Source organism: Pseudorca crassidens, chromosome 4 (assembly GCF_039906515.1).
Source record: "Pseudorca crassidens isolate mPseCra1 chromosome 4, mPseCra1.hap1, whole genome shotgun sequence".
Taxonomy (NCBI): domain Eukaryota; kingdom Metazoa; phylum Chordata; class Mammalia; order Artiodactyla; family Delphinidae; genus Pseudorca; species Pseudorca crassidens.
In genome coordinates, this window is record NC_090299.1 from 110,909,343 (window position 1) to 110,929,797 (window position 20,455).

Consider the following 20,455-nt stretch of genomic DNA (forward strand, 5'->3'; position numbering starts at 1 on the left):
CATGTAATATCTGTTGGTATCAAGATAAAATATAACTTTGGAGGATGAAATAAACCTTGTAGATTTTTCAGATCTTTTCTGGATTTGAATGAAGTTGAATATGCATTAATAAATATTAGACTTAAATGTTCTGAGTTATTTCTAACAATGGTGATACAATAGTAAAATATCAATTTTGTAAGTGATATCTGTTAGCCTTTTTAAATAAATAAAATCAAGTGATATGCAGAATATAATAAAACCAAGTCCAGAATCTCCCAAATAAATTTTTGTATGTGCTTAGTGTCACTTGCCAAACAACCATGTTTTTAGCAAATAAATTTATCATGCTGTTGGAGATGTATTACACATTGTTTGTTCAAATATTACTTAAGTTTGAAAGGTAGATTTAATTCATTTTGATTTATAATTTTAATTTAGCTGTTTATATACCTTGATATCTCTGTACATAATTTTGTTAGTACATTTTAGAATATTATCTAATTAACGCTGTAAATTTTACATTGCAGATAGGTTTAAAAATTATTTGAATAAGATGAGAACTTAGAGTTAATCAATGAAGCAGCGTTAGAATATGAAGACTGCTTTAACAAAATATGGATTTTTTACATATGTAATTGAGTATAAATGTCAGCCTTCTTGTGAAATTGTAAATTAACAAGTAGTTCAAGAAATTGACAAGTGGTAGTGGTCATTTTGGTTAGAAAAAAGGTCAGGCCTTCCAAGCAATGCTGTAGGGTTGGTGTGAAATCTGTTCATAATAGAACCACGAAATTATGCTTGTACTTCTGAACATGATGTGGATAGCATGTTGAAATACAGAACTATGATGAATATTGCTATCATCAGCGTGGGAAGAAAGCATGTTTTAGGAAAATTATAGTGCCAACCCTCTACTACTTTGTTAAACAGACTATAATGCATACAAATTCAGTCTTCTCTTAAATGATTTAGGAGCACTTAAAAATTAGTAGAGGTATTTTAGATAATAGTGAAAATAAGGACCCCTGCTACAGCCCTGGAACTTTTTTGGATAATTCCCCAGTGTTCACTAAACTTACTTTTTCTTTTGCGTTAGGGTCCCAGAAAAATACTCATATTTGTCGTTCATACTTTCAGTACATAACTGTTCTAGGACTGGTTTGTCTTTAGTTTGGGATATTGTATAAAATAGCAATTCTAATGTTTTCTATATACGTTAACAAAGTTTGGTGGAATCATCACTGCTCTTAGAATGGAAATATATATATATTTATTTTATCCTTTTAACGTACCCCTAATTGCTTCCGTGTTCAATGAAACGTCTTAACATTTTGATCTATTCTTGCAGGGTTCATGCTTGAACCAGATCCAGAACGTAGACCCGATATATTTCAAGTGTCATATTTTGCATTTAAATTTGCCAAAAAGGATTGTCCAGTCTCCAACATCAATGTAAGTAGTTTTGCAAGTAAATATGAATTTAAAATCCATTTTATCTGTGCGGATATATATACTTGCAGAGTTACTTGTTTCAAGACAAGTGGTCTCATGGTATGTTTGTGATTAGTATTTTTGATACAAAGCTACAGTTGCCAAACTATGTACTGTGGTGCTCTGGGGAGCTACAGTGGATTGAGGGCACTGCAGGATGTTTTGCATATTTGAGGGAAACACAGTGACCTCTGTCTGATACAGCACAAACTACTATTATTAAGTTGTTTGGGCCTGACTGTTGAAAAAACAGGACTGTTAGATTTTTGGGGAGCAGGGTGGGGCCGGGTGTCATGAAAAATTACTGAGACACTAAGCACCCTAAAGTTTGGTTCCCTTTGGCATAAAGAGCATAGGCATTGTAAATGCAGAGAACTGGGTTCAATTCTGTCTTTATCAGTGACTGATTTTGTATATTTTGGGGAGTTACTTAATAGTTTGTTACTTTTTCTGTAAAACAGGGATAGTAATTATGAGGATTAGAAATAATAAATGTAAAACCCAGTGTCTAGTGCAGGGAAGCTGAGTTGGTAATAGCTATTACCATGCAAAGGCTTTGAATTGTATCTGGTGTCTGCATACTTAACTACATCAGATTAATGGTATATGGCGAGTCTGCTAATTTTAATAAAAGTCTAGAATCATCAGTGATTTTTAAGCTGTTCTCAACATTGTGAAGATCATTCTGGCCTGACTTGTTTTATAGGTTTCCTTTGTGTATAACTTAATCCACCCCACTGAGAAAAAAGAAGGAATTTGGTACCTTTTCCTTTTTGGTTTTTGAAGTTCTTACTATGTCAATATAATATATTCTTGGTTGAAGCTGAAAGTCATTACTAACATTCTTGTAATGAAAGTAGCTTTATTTGACATTTGCCTGGATTTTTAGCTTTTCACTCAGCAAACATTTATTGAGTACTTACTATAAGCCAAACATTATAGAGGATAAACAAATGAGTGAAGCCTCTCCTCTTGTTTTCTAGACTTGACAAGCAGTGTCATGAAAATTACCTGCAGTATGTAAAACAACACGGTATTCATGTGCTTGGTGTTTTGCTGCTTCTTCCAAAGAGTGTGAAATAGTCATTGATTTACAAGTGTAATATAATCCTTTATACCCAAGATTTACCCATTTGTAAAGTGGATATAATGATGTTGTTCTGTTTATTTTCCAAGGGTTTCTGTGGAACACAAATATGAAAGTGACATTTGTTTAACATGCACTGATATTTGCAAATATATGTGAACAATTTTGTGGAACACAAATATGAAAATGACATTTGTATAACATGCACTGATATTTGCAAATATATGTGAACAATTTATAGATATCTGAGGTGAAGAGATTGTCTCACAGACAATACTTTTAAAATTTAAGAGTGTATCTGTAGTGTTTAAGTAAAGCTTTCTGCAATTGAAATAAAAACTAAAATGAAAAGTTTTATTTTTTCTTCCAAGAATTCTCCTATTCCTTCAGCTCTTCCTGAACCGATGACTGCTAGTGAAGCAGCTTCTAGGAAAAGCCAAATAAAAGCCAGGTAGGCAAAACTATGCTGAAATTTGAAAAGGCATTTAAGAAAAAAGAGGACAGTTCTTGTTTTTAATCCTAGCAAGTGTCATTCATTAAATATCATCTTCACCCACAAAAAGTGTCGTATTCCTTATTGCAAGTACAGAATAAGCTTTCTTATGTAACAGGGTTTGACAGCAGTTGCACTTGAACTGCTACCTCTCAGCAATCACGAAGTGATTGTGTAACTGCTGATGTTACACTGGGTCCTTTTACAGGGGGAAGTTGTCATTTCGTCACATGGCAACTAATTTATGAGATTTTATGTTTTACTTAATAGCTAGTATGATTTTGTTTAATTTACTGAAAGAAAAAATAGCTATGTATATTTTATAATGAGTGGTTATAATGGTAATACTTTTAAGACTGATAAAGAAATATAATGTTTTAAATAATTTTTTTTTTTTTTTTTGCGGTACGCGGGCCTCTCACTGCTGTGGCCTCTCCCGTTGCGGAGCACAGGCTCCGGACGCGCAGGCCCAGCGGCTATGGCTCACGGGCCCACCCAGCCGCTCCGCGGCATGTGAGATCTTCCTGGACCGGGGCACGAACCCGTGTCCCCTGCATCGGCAGGCGGACTCTCAACCACTGCGCCACCAGGGAAGCCCTTAAATAATTTTTATAGTTCTTTACTACATTAATGTTTGATACGAATTACATAGGTTAAGACCTAAATCTGACTAATGATTGAATTAATGACTGATTTTTTTTATTTTTCTCGTGCTTTCTTTTTTGAGTTTAAAAGTTAATAAGCAGGACTGTATTTTACATTATCAGACAGGCGTAATATTACATTTGGGGAGATTTCTTGGCCACAGTTTTTTGTATTGTATTTTACTTATGCAAAGTATTTTATTTGACATAAAATACATAAAAAATATTTGTCACGCACTTGTTACATTCACGATACAGATACTGAGACCACAAAGAAAAAGCAGCAGTGTTTATTTCCAAGGAGCTCTGATCCAAATGAAGATAGACGGGTGAACAGTCACACCTTGATAGATATCAGGCAGCTCTGAGGGTGGAGGAAGGGAAAGAAGACAGGAGCACAGGAAGAATCCGGTGGGAGTTGCTGGACTCTTTTCTTGAAGGATGAATAGTCTAGTCACTTGGAATGATGGGCAGTGAAACCATAGCAGGCAAACATTGCCGATGAGGACAGCCTTTGTGAAACTACAAGGCTGGGGCATAATAAGGGCACATGTACAGGAGTGGTGGGAAATGAAGATGAGGAGGGGGTAGGTAAATATCAGTCATGAGCAACTTTATATGTCATGCTGAGAAATTTGGATTTTGGCCTTTAGACCGGTGAGTTTTCAACTTTGCAGTCAGTTCTACTATTTGGAACTTGGTTGTCAGGTGTGTTATAAATAATCTGTTATTTGTAAATTATTGAAATATCACTTGAGAATGACTTAGTTTTTTTAAAAAAATATGGCATCACTCTAAAAACATTATCTTCATTCACTTAAATTTAAAATACTCTTTTGAGTAAGAGACGAAGGAGTAATGTGATGTCTAACTTGCAGGAATCCAGCATGACTGACTGTCTTACCCATGACATAGCTGTAGTTAGCAACTGCTGTTATAGTTGAGTGGTCATTATGAATTATTGTAGGACTTGTCAGTTGAATTTTATTGTTACTTATATTTTAAAATAATTATTTTGTTAATGATTAAATCTTTAAGAAAGTAGATACAAATTTTTTAAAAAGCATGAGTCAGCTGAACAGTAATGCTTTGAATATCTTTTCACCATGACACGTTACAGCTATACAATTATAAGGAAATGAAATAGTTAATGAAATAGTTAACTAAAATTCACAGTGCTAGTCATAGTATGTTAAATCTATACATTATGTATATTAAAAAAATAGGGTTCATTGGTGCTTATTGGTCAATAATATAAGTTTATTTTTTATTGATAGTATCAGTAAAGAAGTTGAAAAATTCTAAATGTTAAAAAGTTGTAAATCATTTTTTTTTTCCATGTAAAAGGCATATTTCCAGAGAGGGGAGGAGGGGGAATCTTTAAATAGCCAGTATCATTATTTACATGTTTTAAAGCTTTTATGGATATTATCTGCCTGCCCTGCCTTCAGTCAGTGGCACTTTTTGTTTCACTTCTTAAAACCCCCCATCCACCTCCCCAAAATTTGCATCTGCTCTTGGGACTGTTACACATGTGAAACTTATATGATTTATATCTTAAAGATGGAAGGGTTGAGAATCACTGCCCTGGCAGATGGAAACACTGAGGGATTTTAAGAGAAGAGAGTGTATTTTAGGAAGATTATTCAGGCTAGTCAGCAGAAAAGAAAAGAAAGGAAGCAAAAAACCAGCTCTTTGTCTGCTACAATAGTGCAAAGGAAGCTGCAGTAGCAGTGTTGATGTCAGTAATTACTCGTTCTTTCATTTTAGTTAAGTTTGTATTTTCACTTTGCTGAATCTGTCCAGGCATTCTCCTCCCATTTCTTCATAGACCGCTTACTTTCTTTTACTGTCTGATGAAATCACATTTATGTTTAACCTCCAGTTCTCACCTGCGCCTTCTCTAGCCAAGTTAGGTTAAAGGTAAAATTACTCCTCCATGAAACTCTTGACAGTATTAGCTTAGCGCTGGTTACTTTTTCTGTCTTATATTTTATTATATTTTCATGAACATGTGCCATATTTTCCTAGGTAGGCTGTAAATTCTTTGAAGACTGAGCCCTATTAGCTGGATATCAGTAATTGTATAATAGATATTGGTACATTAGTGAAATAAGTTAGGAAACACTAGACTAAACAAAGTCTGCAGAACTTTTAATATGCTTTTTAGAGGTTTGCCCTGCTCGTGTGTTGTGAATCCTTTATGGAGCTATTTAGAACAGGAACAAGGCAGGGTGAGGTCTGGCCTATATACTGCCCACTTAATGAAGAATGGGTAGGCAAATAGAAAGATTGTATACAATATTTCCCCCAAATTACTTAAGTTTAGGGAATACAGCATTGGTTTTAGTGCCATATCCATAATTTGAACTCAATAAATAATTAGATTAAATGAGATATAATTGGTTACATGTATACATGATCTTTTTATAGCCTTTTAGTTCTATTTTCGTATGACTTGTACCATCCCCATCCCGTGTAAAACATAAATGTTATTTTTAGAAAACAGCACACATACAGTGCATTTCTATGATTTTCCAAAATCTTTTGATTCAATTTCACATCCTTTCTTTCTGAGAAAGATAGTTGTTGAGAGGGCTCCCTCTTGTGGTATCTCCAGATAGAGGAAAGAACTGTAGAGTCCCGTGCAGTTATGATAGACTGGACTTCCTCTAAATGCCGCAGATGTGTACTTGATAAATCATAAGTATGCAAAACTTTTAAGCGTCAGATCATTTTGAAAATGTGCTAAGGGAACTTGATAAAGAGATTTTATTGCAATCCTTTTGAAAAGTGAGCATAGACCCTATTAAGAAGTATTCGAGTTTTTTGTTCTGAATTTATAGAAAGCAGAGTTGATAAATACGTAAGTTAAAGATTTTTCCTGGCTATTTTTGAAAGAGAAAAGCAAATGTCTGTGTCTTCTTGAATTATATTTAGTGTCTCTTGCTTTCAAAACTGCTTTCCACTTGACCACTCACATTTGTGGCCTAAACTAAGTCCTAGTGGGAAAACCTTTATATAATTTCCATTCAGTGTTTTAAGTAAAGCAAAGTTAAAGATTTAAGATGCTGAATGTGAGCTGATAGCTCCACCAGTTAAAAGTTTTGGCTTCTTTTGTTTTGCATGCCTTAGGCCCTATTCTTTTTTTTTTTCTTAAGCCAAGAGTCCAAGCTAAAGGAGCCTGTTGTTTGTTGTTTCTTATTTTTGTTTCTCTGACTGGTTTAGAGAGTTGGCTCTGTTTTGTCCAAAACCTTATTGAGAAGACTTCTGTTTGCTTCCTTTATTTTATCTCCTTAAGAGCAATTCTATACTCTTTTTTTGCCAGCTCCGGTGGCAGACTATAAGTGGTAGCAATCTGGCTTGAGGAAATTGGTTAGGTTTATTTTATTTACTTCCTTATCTTCATTAAACATTTAGTACTTGAAAATGAGACTTAGGAAGAAGCCAAGAGGACGAACATGACCATCAGTAATAATAAATATGCATCTGTTGAAATAGATCCTTTATAGAACAAATAGTAAGTTAGAAATGATCCCAGTATTTGGAATGACATGTATTCTTCTGTTGTAGAATAACAGATACCATTGGACCAACAGAAACCTCAATTGCACCAAGACAGAGACCAAAGGCGAATTCTACTACTGCCACTCCTAGTGTGCTGACCATTCAAAGTTCAGCAATACCTGTTAAAGTCCCAGCTCCTGGTGAATTCAGTAACCACAGACCAAAAGGTGATACAGCTCTGCCAACCTCGTCCCCTTTTTAGTTAATTTACATAAACCTTTTATGGCTCGATTTCCTAGAAATGTAAATTATTGGCAGACTTACTGTTGTGAAGCAGATATGTCACCTAGTGCTTTAAGAAACATAAAGCTACTAATGTCTAATAAACCCACCTAATTGTTTTCCTAATGTTGTCAGCAAAAGTAAGGTACGGGTAGTATAAAAGTATGGTATGAAAAGCTCACAACCTGCTTATCTCTAGAGTCATCGACTAGTAGGGTTCGAGGTTGAGACTAAAGTTCAAGAGTATAGAAAATTCTATATTGTATTGGAAAGGAGGAATTTGAAACTCTAGGCTTACAAAGCTTTAATGTTAAAGTGTTTTCAACTAGTATGTTTTAAATTAGGATACTCTAATGGTTAAAAGCCTACATGTTGAGTCTTAAGAACCTGGATTTGAGTCCTATTTCTCCTATTTTTTAGTAATATGTGTTATGAAAATACTAGTACCTATCTTATGGGACTGTTGTGAAGACTAAATGACTGCATACTATAATGCCTGCCACATAATATGTCCTTAAGAAATGTTCACTATTAACTACTGTTACTACTATTAGGTAAAGTATATGCTCAGGGAAGACATTTATGTTATCTGATGTAACATAAGCCTGTGGTGATCAGGCATACCCGATGGAGGAATAGGGAAAGGGAAAAGGGAACAAAAGGGGAATTTGAAGTCTTTTATGTCCAATTCCCATTTTACCATTTCTTAGACTCACTGTTCTCTTCTGTAAAATGGGAAAACAGCCATTCTGCCTATTATAAAGAGTAAATAACAAGGGGTATGGTATCTAGGAAAATTCTGTTTCATGGTAAGCATTCAGTGTTTGGGTTGGAGATGCTATTCGGTTTTATTTTATTTTTTGCGGTACACGGGCCTCTCACTGTTGTGGCCTCTCCCGTTGCGGAGCACAGGCTCCGGACGCGCAGGCTCAGCGGCCATGGCTCACGGGCCCAGCCGCTCTGCGGCATGTGGGATCTTCCCGGACCGGGGCACGAACCCGCGTCCCCTGCATCGGCAGGCGGACTCTCAACCACTGCGCCACCAGGGAAGCCCTGTACATCTCTTAACATTGCTTTTCTCATTAAATCTTATATAAAAAGTATGGAATCTAAAAAAAAAAAAGTCATGAAGAACCTAGGGGTAAGACAGGAATAAAGACACAGACCTACTAGAGAATGGACTTGAGGGTATGGGGAGGGCGAAGGGTAAGCTGTGACAAAGTGAGAGAGTGGCATGGACATATATACACTACCAAACGTAAAATAGATAGCTAGTGGGAAGCAGCCGCATAGCACAGGGAGATCAGCTCAGTGCTTTGTGACCACCTAGAGGGGTGGGATAGGGAGGGTGGGAGGGAGGGAGACGCAAGAGGAAGGAGATATGGGGATACATGTATATGTAGAGCTGATTCACTTTGTTATAAAGCAGGAACTAACATACCATTGTAAAGCAATTATACTCCAATAAAGATGTTAAAAAAAAAAGTAACACATGAATAAAATTTTAAAATATATTCATACAATACAATAGCATTCAGAACAATGTAGAAGTCCCCATTCTTTTTCTTTCCAGAGTAAACTAGCAGCAGTTAGGTATACACCCTCCTAGTCCTTTTTTATGTTCTTGCATGCATATACACAGATATAAATAATTCACGTTGGGTTAAACACAAATGGATTCGTACTATACATAGTTCTCTACAACTTGATTTTTTTTAAACCTAATATACTTTGGAGAGCTTTGCATATCAGTGCATATAGATCTACCATGTAGTTTTTAATAGGTATGTGATATTCCATCATATGAATGTACGATAGTTTATAAAACTTTTTTGGTTATTTCCAATATTTGCTATTATTAATAGCGTTGTGGTAAACATCTATATAATGAACACTTGATTTCCATGTCAGCATTCTTCTGAGGAAGCTATTAAAGTACACTCATTTAAAATTATTCAGATACTGCCAAATTACCATCCAAAGAAGACTTCAGAAATTTATGCTACAGCACCAACGAGGTGTGAGTGTCCTTTCACCTTGTCTTTACCAACACTTGATAGTATTGGTTTTTTAAAAATGTTTCCCTATTGACAGGTGAAACATTTTTGATTTTATTTTAATATTCCTGATTAACGGTACTGTTTCACGTTTACTGACCATTTGTTTTCTTCTGTGAATTGTCTTTTGCAATTTTCCATGAGATTGTTTGTTTTTTATTTACTTTTTATTGCTCTGAAGATTTTATCTTTATGTATTCTGAATATTCTTTGCCAAATATATTGTAAATATTTTCTTCCAGTTTATCATTTGTCTTTAACTCATGAACTTACTGAACTTCTCTGAGCCTTCATTTCATCATTTGCAAAATGGGGAATAATAGTATGAGGATTTAATGATGTACTCGGAAGCATGGTTTTCATGTAGGATTGTAGTGTTGTTTTTTGGGAGTTCTCCGGTGCTCTGTGGGCTTGGCTTGAGAAACAAGGAGCTCTATTCAGCTTGATAACACTAAAGAGAAGTCACAGTTTGTGAGGTGAGAGGTGAGTTCCATGAGTTATTGCATGATGCTCATTGGCTTGTGATTGCGCTTCACCTGCAGCTGAAAGTGTTCTCCAGTTAGACATCAGGGCCTTAAAAGATGAATGTATAGCTCAGGAGCTGAACTTTTTAATACTCTTCCAACTGGAAATAAATACACTTAAAAGGCTAATCGTGGTTATGTCTGTGTGGCGGAATTATGGTTTTAATTTTCTTCCTGTACTTTTATAAACATTTTCAAGAATAATTAAAATGAACATGCCATTTTTTTGTAATTGGAAGAATTAGAAATAGTTATAAAACGATTTTCGTAGAGGTGTTGAATTTAAGGCCTGTGGAGTGTTTTTTTTTTTTAACATTTTTATTGGAGTATAATTGCTTTACAATGGTATGTTAGTTTCTGCTTTATAACAAAGTGAATCAGTTATACATATACATATATCCCCATATCTCCTCCCTCTTGCATCTCCCTCCCTCCCACCCTCCCTATCCCACCCCTCTAGGTGGTCACAAAGCACCGAGCTGATCTCCCTGTGCTATGCAGCTGCTTCCCACTAGCCATCTATTTCACATTTGGTAGTGTATATATGTCCATATATACACTACCACTCTCTCACTTTGTCCCAGCTTACCCTTCCCCCTCCCCGTATCCTCAAGTCCATTCTCTAGTAGGTCTGCGTCTTTATTCCCATCTTGCCCCTAGGTTCTTCATGACCATTTTTTTTTTTTTTTTAGATTCCATATGTATGTGTTAGCATATGGTATTTTTTTTTCTCTTTCTGACTTACTTCACTCTGTATGACAGACTCTAGGTCTATCCACCTCACTACAAATAACTCAATTTCGTGTCTTTTTATGGCTGAGTAATATTCCATTGTATATATGTGCCACATCTTCTTTCTCCATTCATCTGTCGATGGACACTTCGGTTGCTTCCATGTCCTGGTTATTGTAAATAGTGCTGCAGTGAACATTGTGCTACATGACTCTTTTTGAATTATAGTTTTTTTCAGGGTATATGCCCAGTAGTGGGATTGCTGGGTCATATGGTAGTTCTATTTTTAGTTTTTTAAGGAACCTCCATACTGTTCTCCACAGTGGCTGTATCAATTTACATTCCCACCAACAGTGTATGAAGGTTCCCTTTTCTCCACACACTCTCCAGCATTTATTGTTTGTAGATCTGATGATGGCCATTCTGACTGGTGTGAGGTGATATCTCATATTGTAGTTTTGATTTGCATTTCTCTAATGATTAATGATGTTGAGCATTCTTTCATGTGTCTGTTGGCAATCTGTATATCTTCTTTGGAGAAATGTCTATTTAGGTCTTCTGCCTGTTTTTGGATTGGATTTTTCGTTTTTTTGATATTGAGCTGCATGAGCTGCTTGTAAATTTTGGAGATTAATCCTTTGTCAGTTGCTTCATTTGCAAATATTTTCTCCCATTCTGAGGGTTGTCTTTTCTTCTTGTTTATGGTTTCCTTTGCTGTGCAAAAGTTTTTAAGTTTCATTAGGTCCATTTGTTTATTTTTGTTTTTATTTCCATTTCTCTAGGAGGTGGGTCAAAAAGGATTGTGCTGTGATTTATGTCATAGAGTGTTCTGCCTATGTTTTCCTCTAAGAGTTTGATAGTTTCTGGCCTTACATTTAGGTCTTGAATCCATTTTGAGTTTATTTTTGTGTATGGTGTTAGGGAGTGTTCTAATTTCATTCTTTTACATGTAGCTGTCCAGTTTTCCCAGCACCACTTATTGAAGAGACTGTCTTTTCTGCACTGTATATTCTTAAGGCCTGTGGAGGTTTGAAGACATTAACATTGATGAAAAAGAATCCTTCTCTCTCTCTTCTTGCACTCTCCGTCCTTTTCTCCCCTTAGGGTTAAAGAGTCATATTTGAATTTATGGTAACTTGTTGGAAGAGAATATAGAAATTATAGTATATTGAATTTCCTCTTTTTGAAGTTGTCTGTCTCATCCTTTTTCGGTTATTTCAAAAGTTTATTCATAGGATTTTCCTATGGTAAAATTTATAAAGCTTATAAAAAAATGCCTGTTTAGGAGACAGTGTTAGTAGATTCACTACAGCAGCATTTATTGAACATCTGTTATGTAAAAAGTTCTTTGGGGCACTAAAAGAAATAATAAATAAGTCTTCACCCCATCCTTCAGTTAGGAAATAACCATGTAAACAATTAATATGTGCAAGGCAAAAAGAAACTTTATAAACTGAGTGGAAGCACTAAAGGAAGGAAGAAGGAAGAGAGATTTGAGATAAACTTTAAAGGTAAGAAGAGTTGCAGTGGGTGGAAAGTGGCATTTTAGACAGAGAATCATGTCAGCAAAGATGCAGACTCGTGATGGTGCATGATACAGTTGAGAAATGTGGAGCATTTCAAATTGGCATGGTTGGTGTGTTCATGGAGAGATGAAGTGTGAAAGATTAAGTGTTTCTGAGATGTTGACTTGTTCACGAGTGGTAACTGACAAAATTAACTTTCATGGGTACTTTTATTATAGTAAATTATCCCTTTAGACTATACGCACATGGAAGTTTCTATAAGATGAGGATATGAATGCCTTGGTTAATGATTATTGGAATGCGTGTTTTGAAATGCAGCCATTTTATTGAAGTCATGAGTATGTTAATGTAAGTTTTCGGACACCTCTTATAGGAGCGCTGAGACCTGGAAATGGCCCTGAGATTTTACTGGGTCAGGGGCCCACTCAGCAGCCTCCACAGCAGCATCGAGTACTTCAGCAGTTACAGCAGGGAGACTGGAGATTGCAGCAGCTTCATCTGCAGCATCGTCATCCTCAGCAGCAGCAGCAGCTACTTCAGGATGCTTATATGCAGCAGGTGATCCTTTCATTACTTGAGATACAGAAGTACTGTTGTGGAATTCATGCCGCTCTTGAATAGCAGTGAATTCCCTTTTGTATCATGGGTACTTTGAACTGTAGATTGGAGTAAACATTTTGCTCAGTTTCCTGATTATTAAAAGAATATGTAGTTTGGACTTCTGTAGTGGTGCAGTGGTTAAAAGTCAGCCTGCCAATGCAGGGGACACGGGTTCGAGTCCAGGTCCGGGAAGATCCCACATGCCAGGGAGCAACTAAGCCCGTGTGCCACAACTACTGAGCCCACATGCCACAGCTACTGAAGCCTGCATGCCTAGAGCTTACGCTCCACAACAAGAGAAGCCACTGCAGTGAGAAGCCTGAGCACCACAACGAAGAGCAGCCCCCACTCGACGCAGCTAGAGAAAGCCTTCTCACAGCAGTGAAGACCCAACGCAGCCAAAAATAAATAAATAAAAAATTTTAAAAAAAGAATATATATTTTATTTGCATTCTGTGAGATACTCAAGAATACTCCTGTTGTAATAGGTTGTATCGTGGCTTTTTGAAGCAAACGATGTTCACCCAGTCATTTGGCATTGCAAATAAGTACTGCAATTTATGATGAATATTATCTTTTTCAGGTTACATTTTGAGTTCATATATATAGCCTAATAATGTTATTGTTGGAAAGGTGATATTAAGACTTTCAGAAGTAATATTGTCTTGGGTTTTTGTTATTTTTTCTTTTTTTGCCTTTGTTGGGTGTGTGTGTGTGTGTGTGTGTGTGTGTGTGTGTAGGGTTGGCATTTACAGTTGGAAGGGACATAGAAAAATATGACCTGAAGTTCTAGTCTGTCCTTTGCCTCATCAGAACCTGCGCATCTCTAGTTAGCACTAAACTATTTTAAATTTAATGACTGTCATCATCATCCTTCCATCATTTTCTGAACTATTTTTGAGCCAGTTTATATGTATGCTACTTCTCATGGGTGTACCCCGTCCTCTGGTCTTGACTGATAGACCCAGAGTGGAGGATAGTTAAATAGGGGTGCCATTGGATGGCCAGAAGATATCATTGAAGGGGAGACAGAGGATCTTGGGAATTTACTGTAATGGTTCCTGGACACAAGTCACTTCAGGGGTCTTCATTAGCTGGTAAACGTGTTTAGGTTTAGGTTTCTTCCAGACATCCTTAAACTGTGCTGGAGATGGTTTTAGTTGAATCTGTTATGTTTCATTGATAATTTTGAAACCAATTCCAATAAGCTGATTTAAGTTATAGTCACTTACTGACTATAGGTATCTTACATTAGTGTTTGGACTATTGAGTACCCAAGTCATTGTTATGGTAAGATCAATACCTAAAAAAAAAGGTTCTCGCACAAAAAAGGCATGAGTAATACTGATGAGTTTGTTTTTCCAATTGTAGTATCAACATGCAGTGCAACAGCAACAGATACTTCAACAACAGTTTTTAATGCATTCAGTATATCAGCCGCAACCTTCTGCATCACAGTATCCTACAATGGTAAGCGTTATGTAATTTCTAGAGATTTCTCTCTGAGTATACATTCCAGTGTTGGAATTCACAGTACGAATTGTATTATTCAGAATTTAATAATTCAGAATCAACTCGTTAGTTTATTAACATGTATTTTATCAAAGCCAGATATGTATTCTTAAGCAGCTTTACGTTGGGCTGAACGTGGATCTGGCACATCTTATCTGATAGTATAAGGAGATGATTGGTTACCCAGGATCTCTTGTCATATGTCTCTCTCATTTGGCAAATGTCTGTTGAAGAAAAGAAAAGAAAAGAAACCCAAAGGAAAGTTGCATTTGCTTCAGAGAATAGTTTGACCTGTTTTTACAGCAACTGCTATACCAAGTGACTTTAAACTACCATATCGTTTTTTATTAAACTATTTAAAGGAGAATTTTTGAATCCTGCCAGGTGACGCTAACTTTCCAGTTCCTTTTTTTTTTAATTGAGGTATAATTGACATAAGATTATATTCGTTTACCTGAAACTGTCTACCTGAGATAACGTAATATTTCGATATTTGGATATATTACAAAATGATCACCACAGTAAGTCCAGTTAAACAACTTCTTAAATAGATTTATTTCTGTTTTGGTTTTTTGGCCGCCAGGCATGTGGGATCTTAGTTCCCCCAGGGATCGAACCCGCTCTCCCTGCCCTGGAAGGCAAAGTCTTAACCACTGGACCACCAGGGGAGTCCTTTAGATTTATTTCACCTTGTAGTTTTCTAGTAGCGAGCCGCTCCTTCAGATAAAAATTGTTTTTCATGTTTCTGATTTTGTTGCCAGTGTGAAAAGGAAAGAGCATAGTAAATAGGGGCAATGCTAACAGTGCTTTAGTGACCTTGAGCATTGTTTTGTATAACGGCATTTTTTGTTTCAGATGCAGCAGTATCAGCAGGCTTTCTTGCAGCAGCAAATGCTAGCTCAACATCAGCAGTCTCAACAACAGGCATCACCAGAATATCTCACTTCCCCTCAAGAGTTCTCACCAGCCTTAGTGTCCTACACTTCATCACTTCCAGCTCAGGTTGGAACCATAATGGACTCCTCTTATAGTGCCAATAGGCAAGTATTTTTCCATTGAATACAAAGGAAATTATTGTGGCAGTGGGTGTTATCATGGAGTAGAGTCACTAAGTGGCTCCTGAATTAATTTAGAGCCCATCTTAGAGTTCCCTTTGTTCTCTTACTAGTCCTCTCTCCTGACCCCTTTGCATCTCCATCCTTCTTTCCATTTCCATCAGTTAATTCTGCTAACGGCTATTTGCAAATAAGGCTTAGCAACATCCAGCAGCATTTAAGGCTAAGAAAATTATTAGCTTATATGTTAAGACATTCTTTGTTTGACAAACTTAGTAGTTTAAAACGATGATAAACATTTATTATCTCACACACTTTCTTTGGATCAGGAATTTAGGAGTAGCTTACCTGTATGGTTATGACCAGGGAAGGGTCTCTCATGAGGTTACAGTTAAGATGTTGGCTGGGGCTGCAGTCCACTGAAGGCTTGCCTGGTACTGGTGGATCTGTTTGTAAGGTCACTCACATGGCTTTGGGCAGGAGGCCTCAGTTTTTTGTCACATGGATCTCTCTAAAAGGCTGCTTGAGTATTCTCTTTGGCAAAATCAAAGACTGTTTTGAACAAGGAATTGTTTATTCTGGTTTCTTTCAGAACACGTGGTCCAAAAGAGAGGGCAAGGAGGAACCTTTGATGCCTTTTATGATCTAGTCTCAGAAGTCACACGTTGGCACTTCCACCATATTTCATTTGTTATCTGAGTCACTAGATCTAGCCCACATTCAAGGGCAGGGGAATTTGGTTCCACCCTTTGAAGGGAGGAGTGTCAAAGAACTTGCAGACGTATTTTAGCACGTGTTTGAAGTGTAGGTTAAGGTGACACCCTCCCTTGAGTTACAGTCTACGAAGAAGAATCCATAAATTCATTCCAGGAACAGGAGGAAGATGATTCAGATCGGGAATTCTAAAGTTGTAAAAGGATCATTGACAGGCAGGAGGGGCATGCCCATTTCTCTTTGAGTTTTAACCTCTCTTATCTGTGTTTCTAGAACTTGGAAAGTCCTTGAAGGTAGTTTTGGAATTAGAGATGGGATTCCTTCATACGGAGGCAGTTGATGCATTCCTAGAGTGGGTTCTAAACTGAATTACATTTATTATTAAGATACCTAAGTTATATTTACTAGAAAGACTATCTACTAGTTGGCCAATTCTAGCTTTCAGTGAGTGTTCAAACGTTCCATTCTTGGCTCAACTATACTGAAGGGGCTTGGGCTAGGGGATTAAATGGGCAACTTTTGCCCTTTCTTCCCTTTCAAGATCTGTGTGGTAGCAATGGAAGTGAGCTCCCAAGGGGAAGGTGAATTTAAGGGGATGAGTCAAGGCTTGCAAAATTGAGATACTTCTTTAGAAGCACATAGCGATTCTCCCTCCATTACCGGTGTTAGAAGGTCTGGATCTGAATTGTTAAATGAACTTGACAACTTTGTTATACTGCCTCGTGCCTATGCTGTATTTCCAGGCTGGGTTGAGGGAGAGGTACCCAGGTATTCTTAGGTTAAGAAGGCTTTAAACTCTCATCTTCTATTAAAAGCCAAGAGGCCTATTGGATAAATTTCATAGAACCAGTAGTCCTAGGCTCCAGACTATAGATTTTTTTGTTGTTGTTTGTTTGTTTGTTTTTGTGGTATGCGGGCCTCTCACTGTTGTGGCCTCTCCCGTTGCGGAGCACAGGCTCTGGACGCGCAGGCTCAGCGGCCATGGCTCACGGGCCCAGCTGCTCTGCGGCATGTGGGATCTTCCCGGACCGGGGCACGAACCCGTGTCCCCTGCATCCGCAGGCGGACTCTCAACCACTGCGCCACCAGGGAAGCCCCAGACTATAGATATTTTAAACACCACGAATAATTTATTATATAGAAAATAACCCTCCTCTAGTTTTAGGCAATTCATAAAGCAATTCTAGCAGCTCACCTTTTGTTGGTAGCTATGTAGAGAATGTCTTTGTCAAAAGGAAAATTATTGTGATGTCTCTTAGCATAACCAGGACATAAAATCACCTTATTCAGTAGTGATTTTAGAGTGATACTGTTTGATATGGGAACTGATTTTCACTTTAAGGTTTATTCACTATGATAAATAATAGTTAATATTTAATGAGTGCTTATTTATTTATTTATGTTCTCTCTGCTTTACATGTATTAAATCAGTTAATCTTCCCAGTAACCCTATGAGGTGGATACTGCTACTCTTGTTTCACAGATAAGGAAGTTGAGACCTAGAGAAGTTAAGGAACTTGCCCAAGGGTACACAGCTAGTGACCTTTATGGAGGTGATTCAAATCCCATGTGGTCTCCTTTCCAATCCATGCCCTTACTGCCACCTCCATCATAATAAAATCATCTGCTTTTCCAAGTGTTTATAAAGTATGAACTAGGAAACTTTAAAATTTTCAATTATAATGTATTTTTTTCCTCCTTTTTCCTCTCTTAATTTTTATTCTAGGTCAGTTGCTGATAAAGAGGCAGTTGCAAATATTACAAATCAGAAGAACATCAGTAACCCACCTGATATGTCAGGGTGGAATCCTTTTGGAGAGGATAATTTCTCCAAGTTAACAGAAGAGGAACTGTTGGACAGAGAATTTGACCTTCTAAGATCAAGTAAGGGACACTTGAAGGCTTATTTTGCTTCACAGTAAAATAACAGCTCTATAATTATTCAGCAAGGCCAAAGACTGTTTTGGGATGGTAAAGAGAAAATTCTTTTTGTGCATTTGAGGGCAAAATTCAGGCCATCTTCTTTTACATATACTATCAAACTGTATTGTGTGCTTTAGAAATCAATTGCTTGATAGTAGCTGTTAAACCCAAGATTGCTGATAATATGCTAATTCCGAGCACTTAAATACTGCATATCTTTGAATGTTAATTCAGAAATCTCCAAAAAATGGAAAATTAATGCTCAAATAAAAAGGGAGAGATTAGTATCTTGCCTTACTAATCATTTTGCAGCTCTGTTTTCTTGCACACTCAGTAGAAGATATTGTGGGTCTGAGATGCCCTTTGAAAGTGCCTGAAAGAAAACATGGCTACTACATTATGTTAATGTTTTGTAATGTCCCTTTAATGAGTGGTGACATAAACGGGCTGCCTTGTTGTCCTGGTATGGCAAAAGTGAAATAAATTCTTTTCCATTTTAAATCAGATATCTCAATGTTTTTACTTGCAGTCATTGCCTTATCTTAAACTACCTAATATATATGTCAAGTCTCGCTATATATATTTTAGAAGTTATTTTTTGGAAAAGGTATGTATGGAGTATTTTGGGGAGGTTGCAAAACAGTAGCAAAAAGCTCACTCCTGGAGAGTCTATAGATAATTGTCAGGTTTCTGAGTCTTGGGGGTGTGTGTGTGCACGTGTGTGTCCAGTGTGTTTCCCCATTTTGCATGTGAAAAGAGGGTCTTGATGGTCCCTAGGTATAGTTCCTAGTTTCTATTTTATTTTAGGTAACTGGCCTTATGAGAACATTAATTAGATGAAGTACTTTGTTCCAAATTGGTATATATTTTATATAAAGTTTGTAAATGCCCTGAATTCATGTAAGAATAGTTGTTTGGAATTTAAATTGGTATTTTACATATTGGTTATATGATTATGAAAAATTAAATTGATTAAATGCAGATATAAAAATGAGTTCTGAGCCTTTAATAAAGGTTTGTTGACTTTGGTAAAACCAATCTTACATTTTTTTTTTATTAAAAAAATTTGTTTTAAACTACAACATTTTTGTTTGGCATTTTTCCTACAATTTATGTTGAGTGGTCCCCAAAGCAAGATATTTAAAAAAGGAAGTAAAATATCTCTTTCCTTTAGGGAGATGATAGGGAGATACAGGGGATAACCAATCATTGTAATTTACAGAATTATTTTTAAAGCAAAAGGGAGAATTAAGATATTCATTTTAATGTATTCTGACCAGGATAGTAACTAAGGTTTGCTAAATCAGTGTTTTCTACTCTTTGGGTGAACATTCCCCTCCCCACTGTTTTTAAAAAATAAATCAGTTTATGGAATGGGTAAAGTATTCACATTTTTTTGTGCCTTATAAAAATGTTATTCTAAGCTCCCTAGAATTTGTAGTGACACCCAAGTGTTAGTTACTTTGCATAGGCAAGAATGGCATACAAATATTCATGTATACCTAACTTCATAAAAATTGGATTTAGCATGTAAAACTCTTAACCAGCTATTTGCTTTCAAACTTTAAGGTCTGATTACATGTGTAATTTGTGTATGTGTTTGTATACACATGTGTATGCCAAGAGAGTTCAGACTTCATTGCAGCATTAGATATGGAAAGATACTAAGTTCCAAATGTCAGTGCAGGAGGAACTTTATCTGAAGGTCAGACATGGAGCAACTCAGCCATTTGGGAAACTGCCTAGATGGTCCCCGAGCTATTGAAATCACTGTCACAAGGACAGTGTACTGAAATTGGCACATAGCACCAGAAAACGTGAATTCTGATACCTGGCCAAGTCATTTAACTAGGTTTACCTCTGTAAAGTCACTTAACTGCTGTTTCACTTACTTATTTGTAAACTGGGTATAATGATGCTTACTTCATAGGGTTGTCAAGAAGATTAAATAATGTCTTTAAAGAGTCTGGGCACTCCATAAATGTCACCTCTGCTTTTCTCACCTTCTGTATAAGTCTTTGGGCTCTGACTCCTGAGGTTATTGCTCTATAACCAGCATTTAAAAATTATATCTAAACTGTCAGGTTTCTCAGCTGGCAATTAAAAAAACCAAATAGAAGGGGCTTTGTGGGCAAACACATCAACAGCAGAAGTGATGTATGACAGCATGGAAAGAGATGGAAAAATGTCTGGTTTTCCCTTAATAATTGATAGTTATAGTAATGGGGTTCAAAAAAGCTGAAATGTCTTTAATAAAGTTTATAAAGAAATCAATAAAGTATAGAATATAGTTTAGAAAGATTTCCTCCCAGATTTGACTTTATTG

At 36.5% G+C, this 20,455-nt stretch overlaps 1 protein-coding gene across 3 annotated transcripts in view; it reads left to right on the top strand.

Moving 5' to 3' along the window:
• Nucleotides 1-20,455, top strand: part of BMP2K (BMP2 inducible kinase) — a 126,193-nt gene that overhangs the window by 82,371 nt on the left and 23,367 nt on the right. For all 3 annotated transcript variants that reach the window (XM_067736350.1, XM_067736351.1, XM_067736352.1), the window contains 7 exons: nucleotides 1,331-1,434; nucleotides 2,932-3,011; nucleotides 7,271-7,431; nucleotides 12,699-12,883; nucleotides 14,297-14,395; nucleotides 15,293-15,477; nucleotides 17,933-18,090. In XM_067736350.1, coding sequence (XP_067592451.1) covers nucleotides 1,331-1,434; nucleotides 2,932-3,011; nucleotides 7,271-7,431; nucleotides 12,699-12,883; nucleotides 14,297-14,395; nucleotides 15,293-15,477; nucleotides 17,933-18,090 — 972 coding nt within the window. The remainder of the gene's footprint in view (nucleotides 1-1,330; nucleotides 1,435-2,931; nucleotides 3,012-7,270; nucleotides 7,432-12,698; nucleotides 12,884-14,296; nucleotides 14,396-15,292; nucleotides 15,478-17,932; nucleotides 18,091-20,455) is intronic.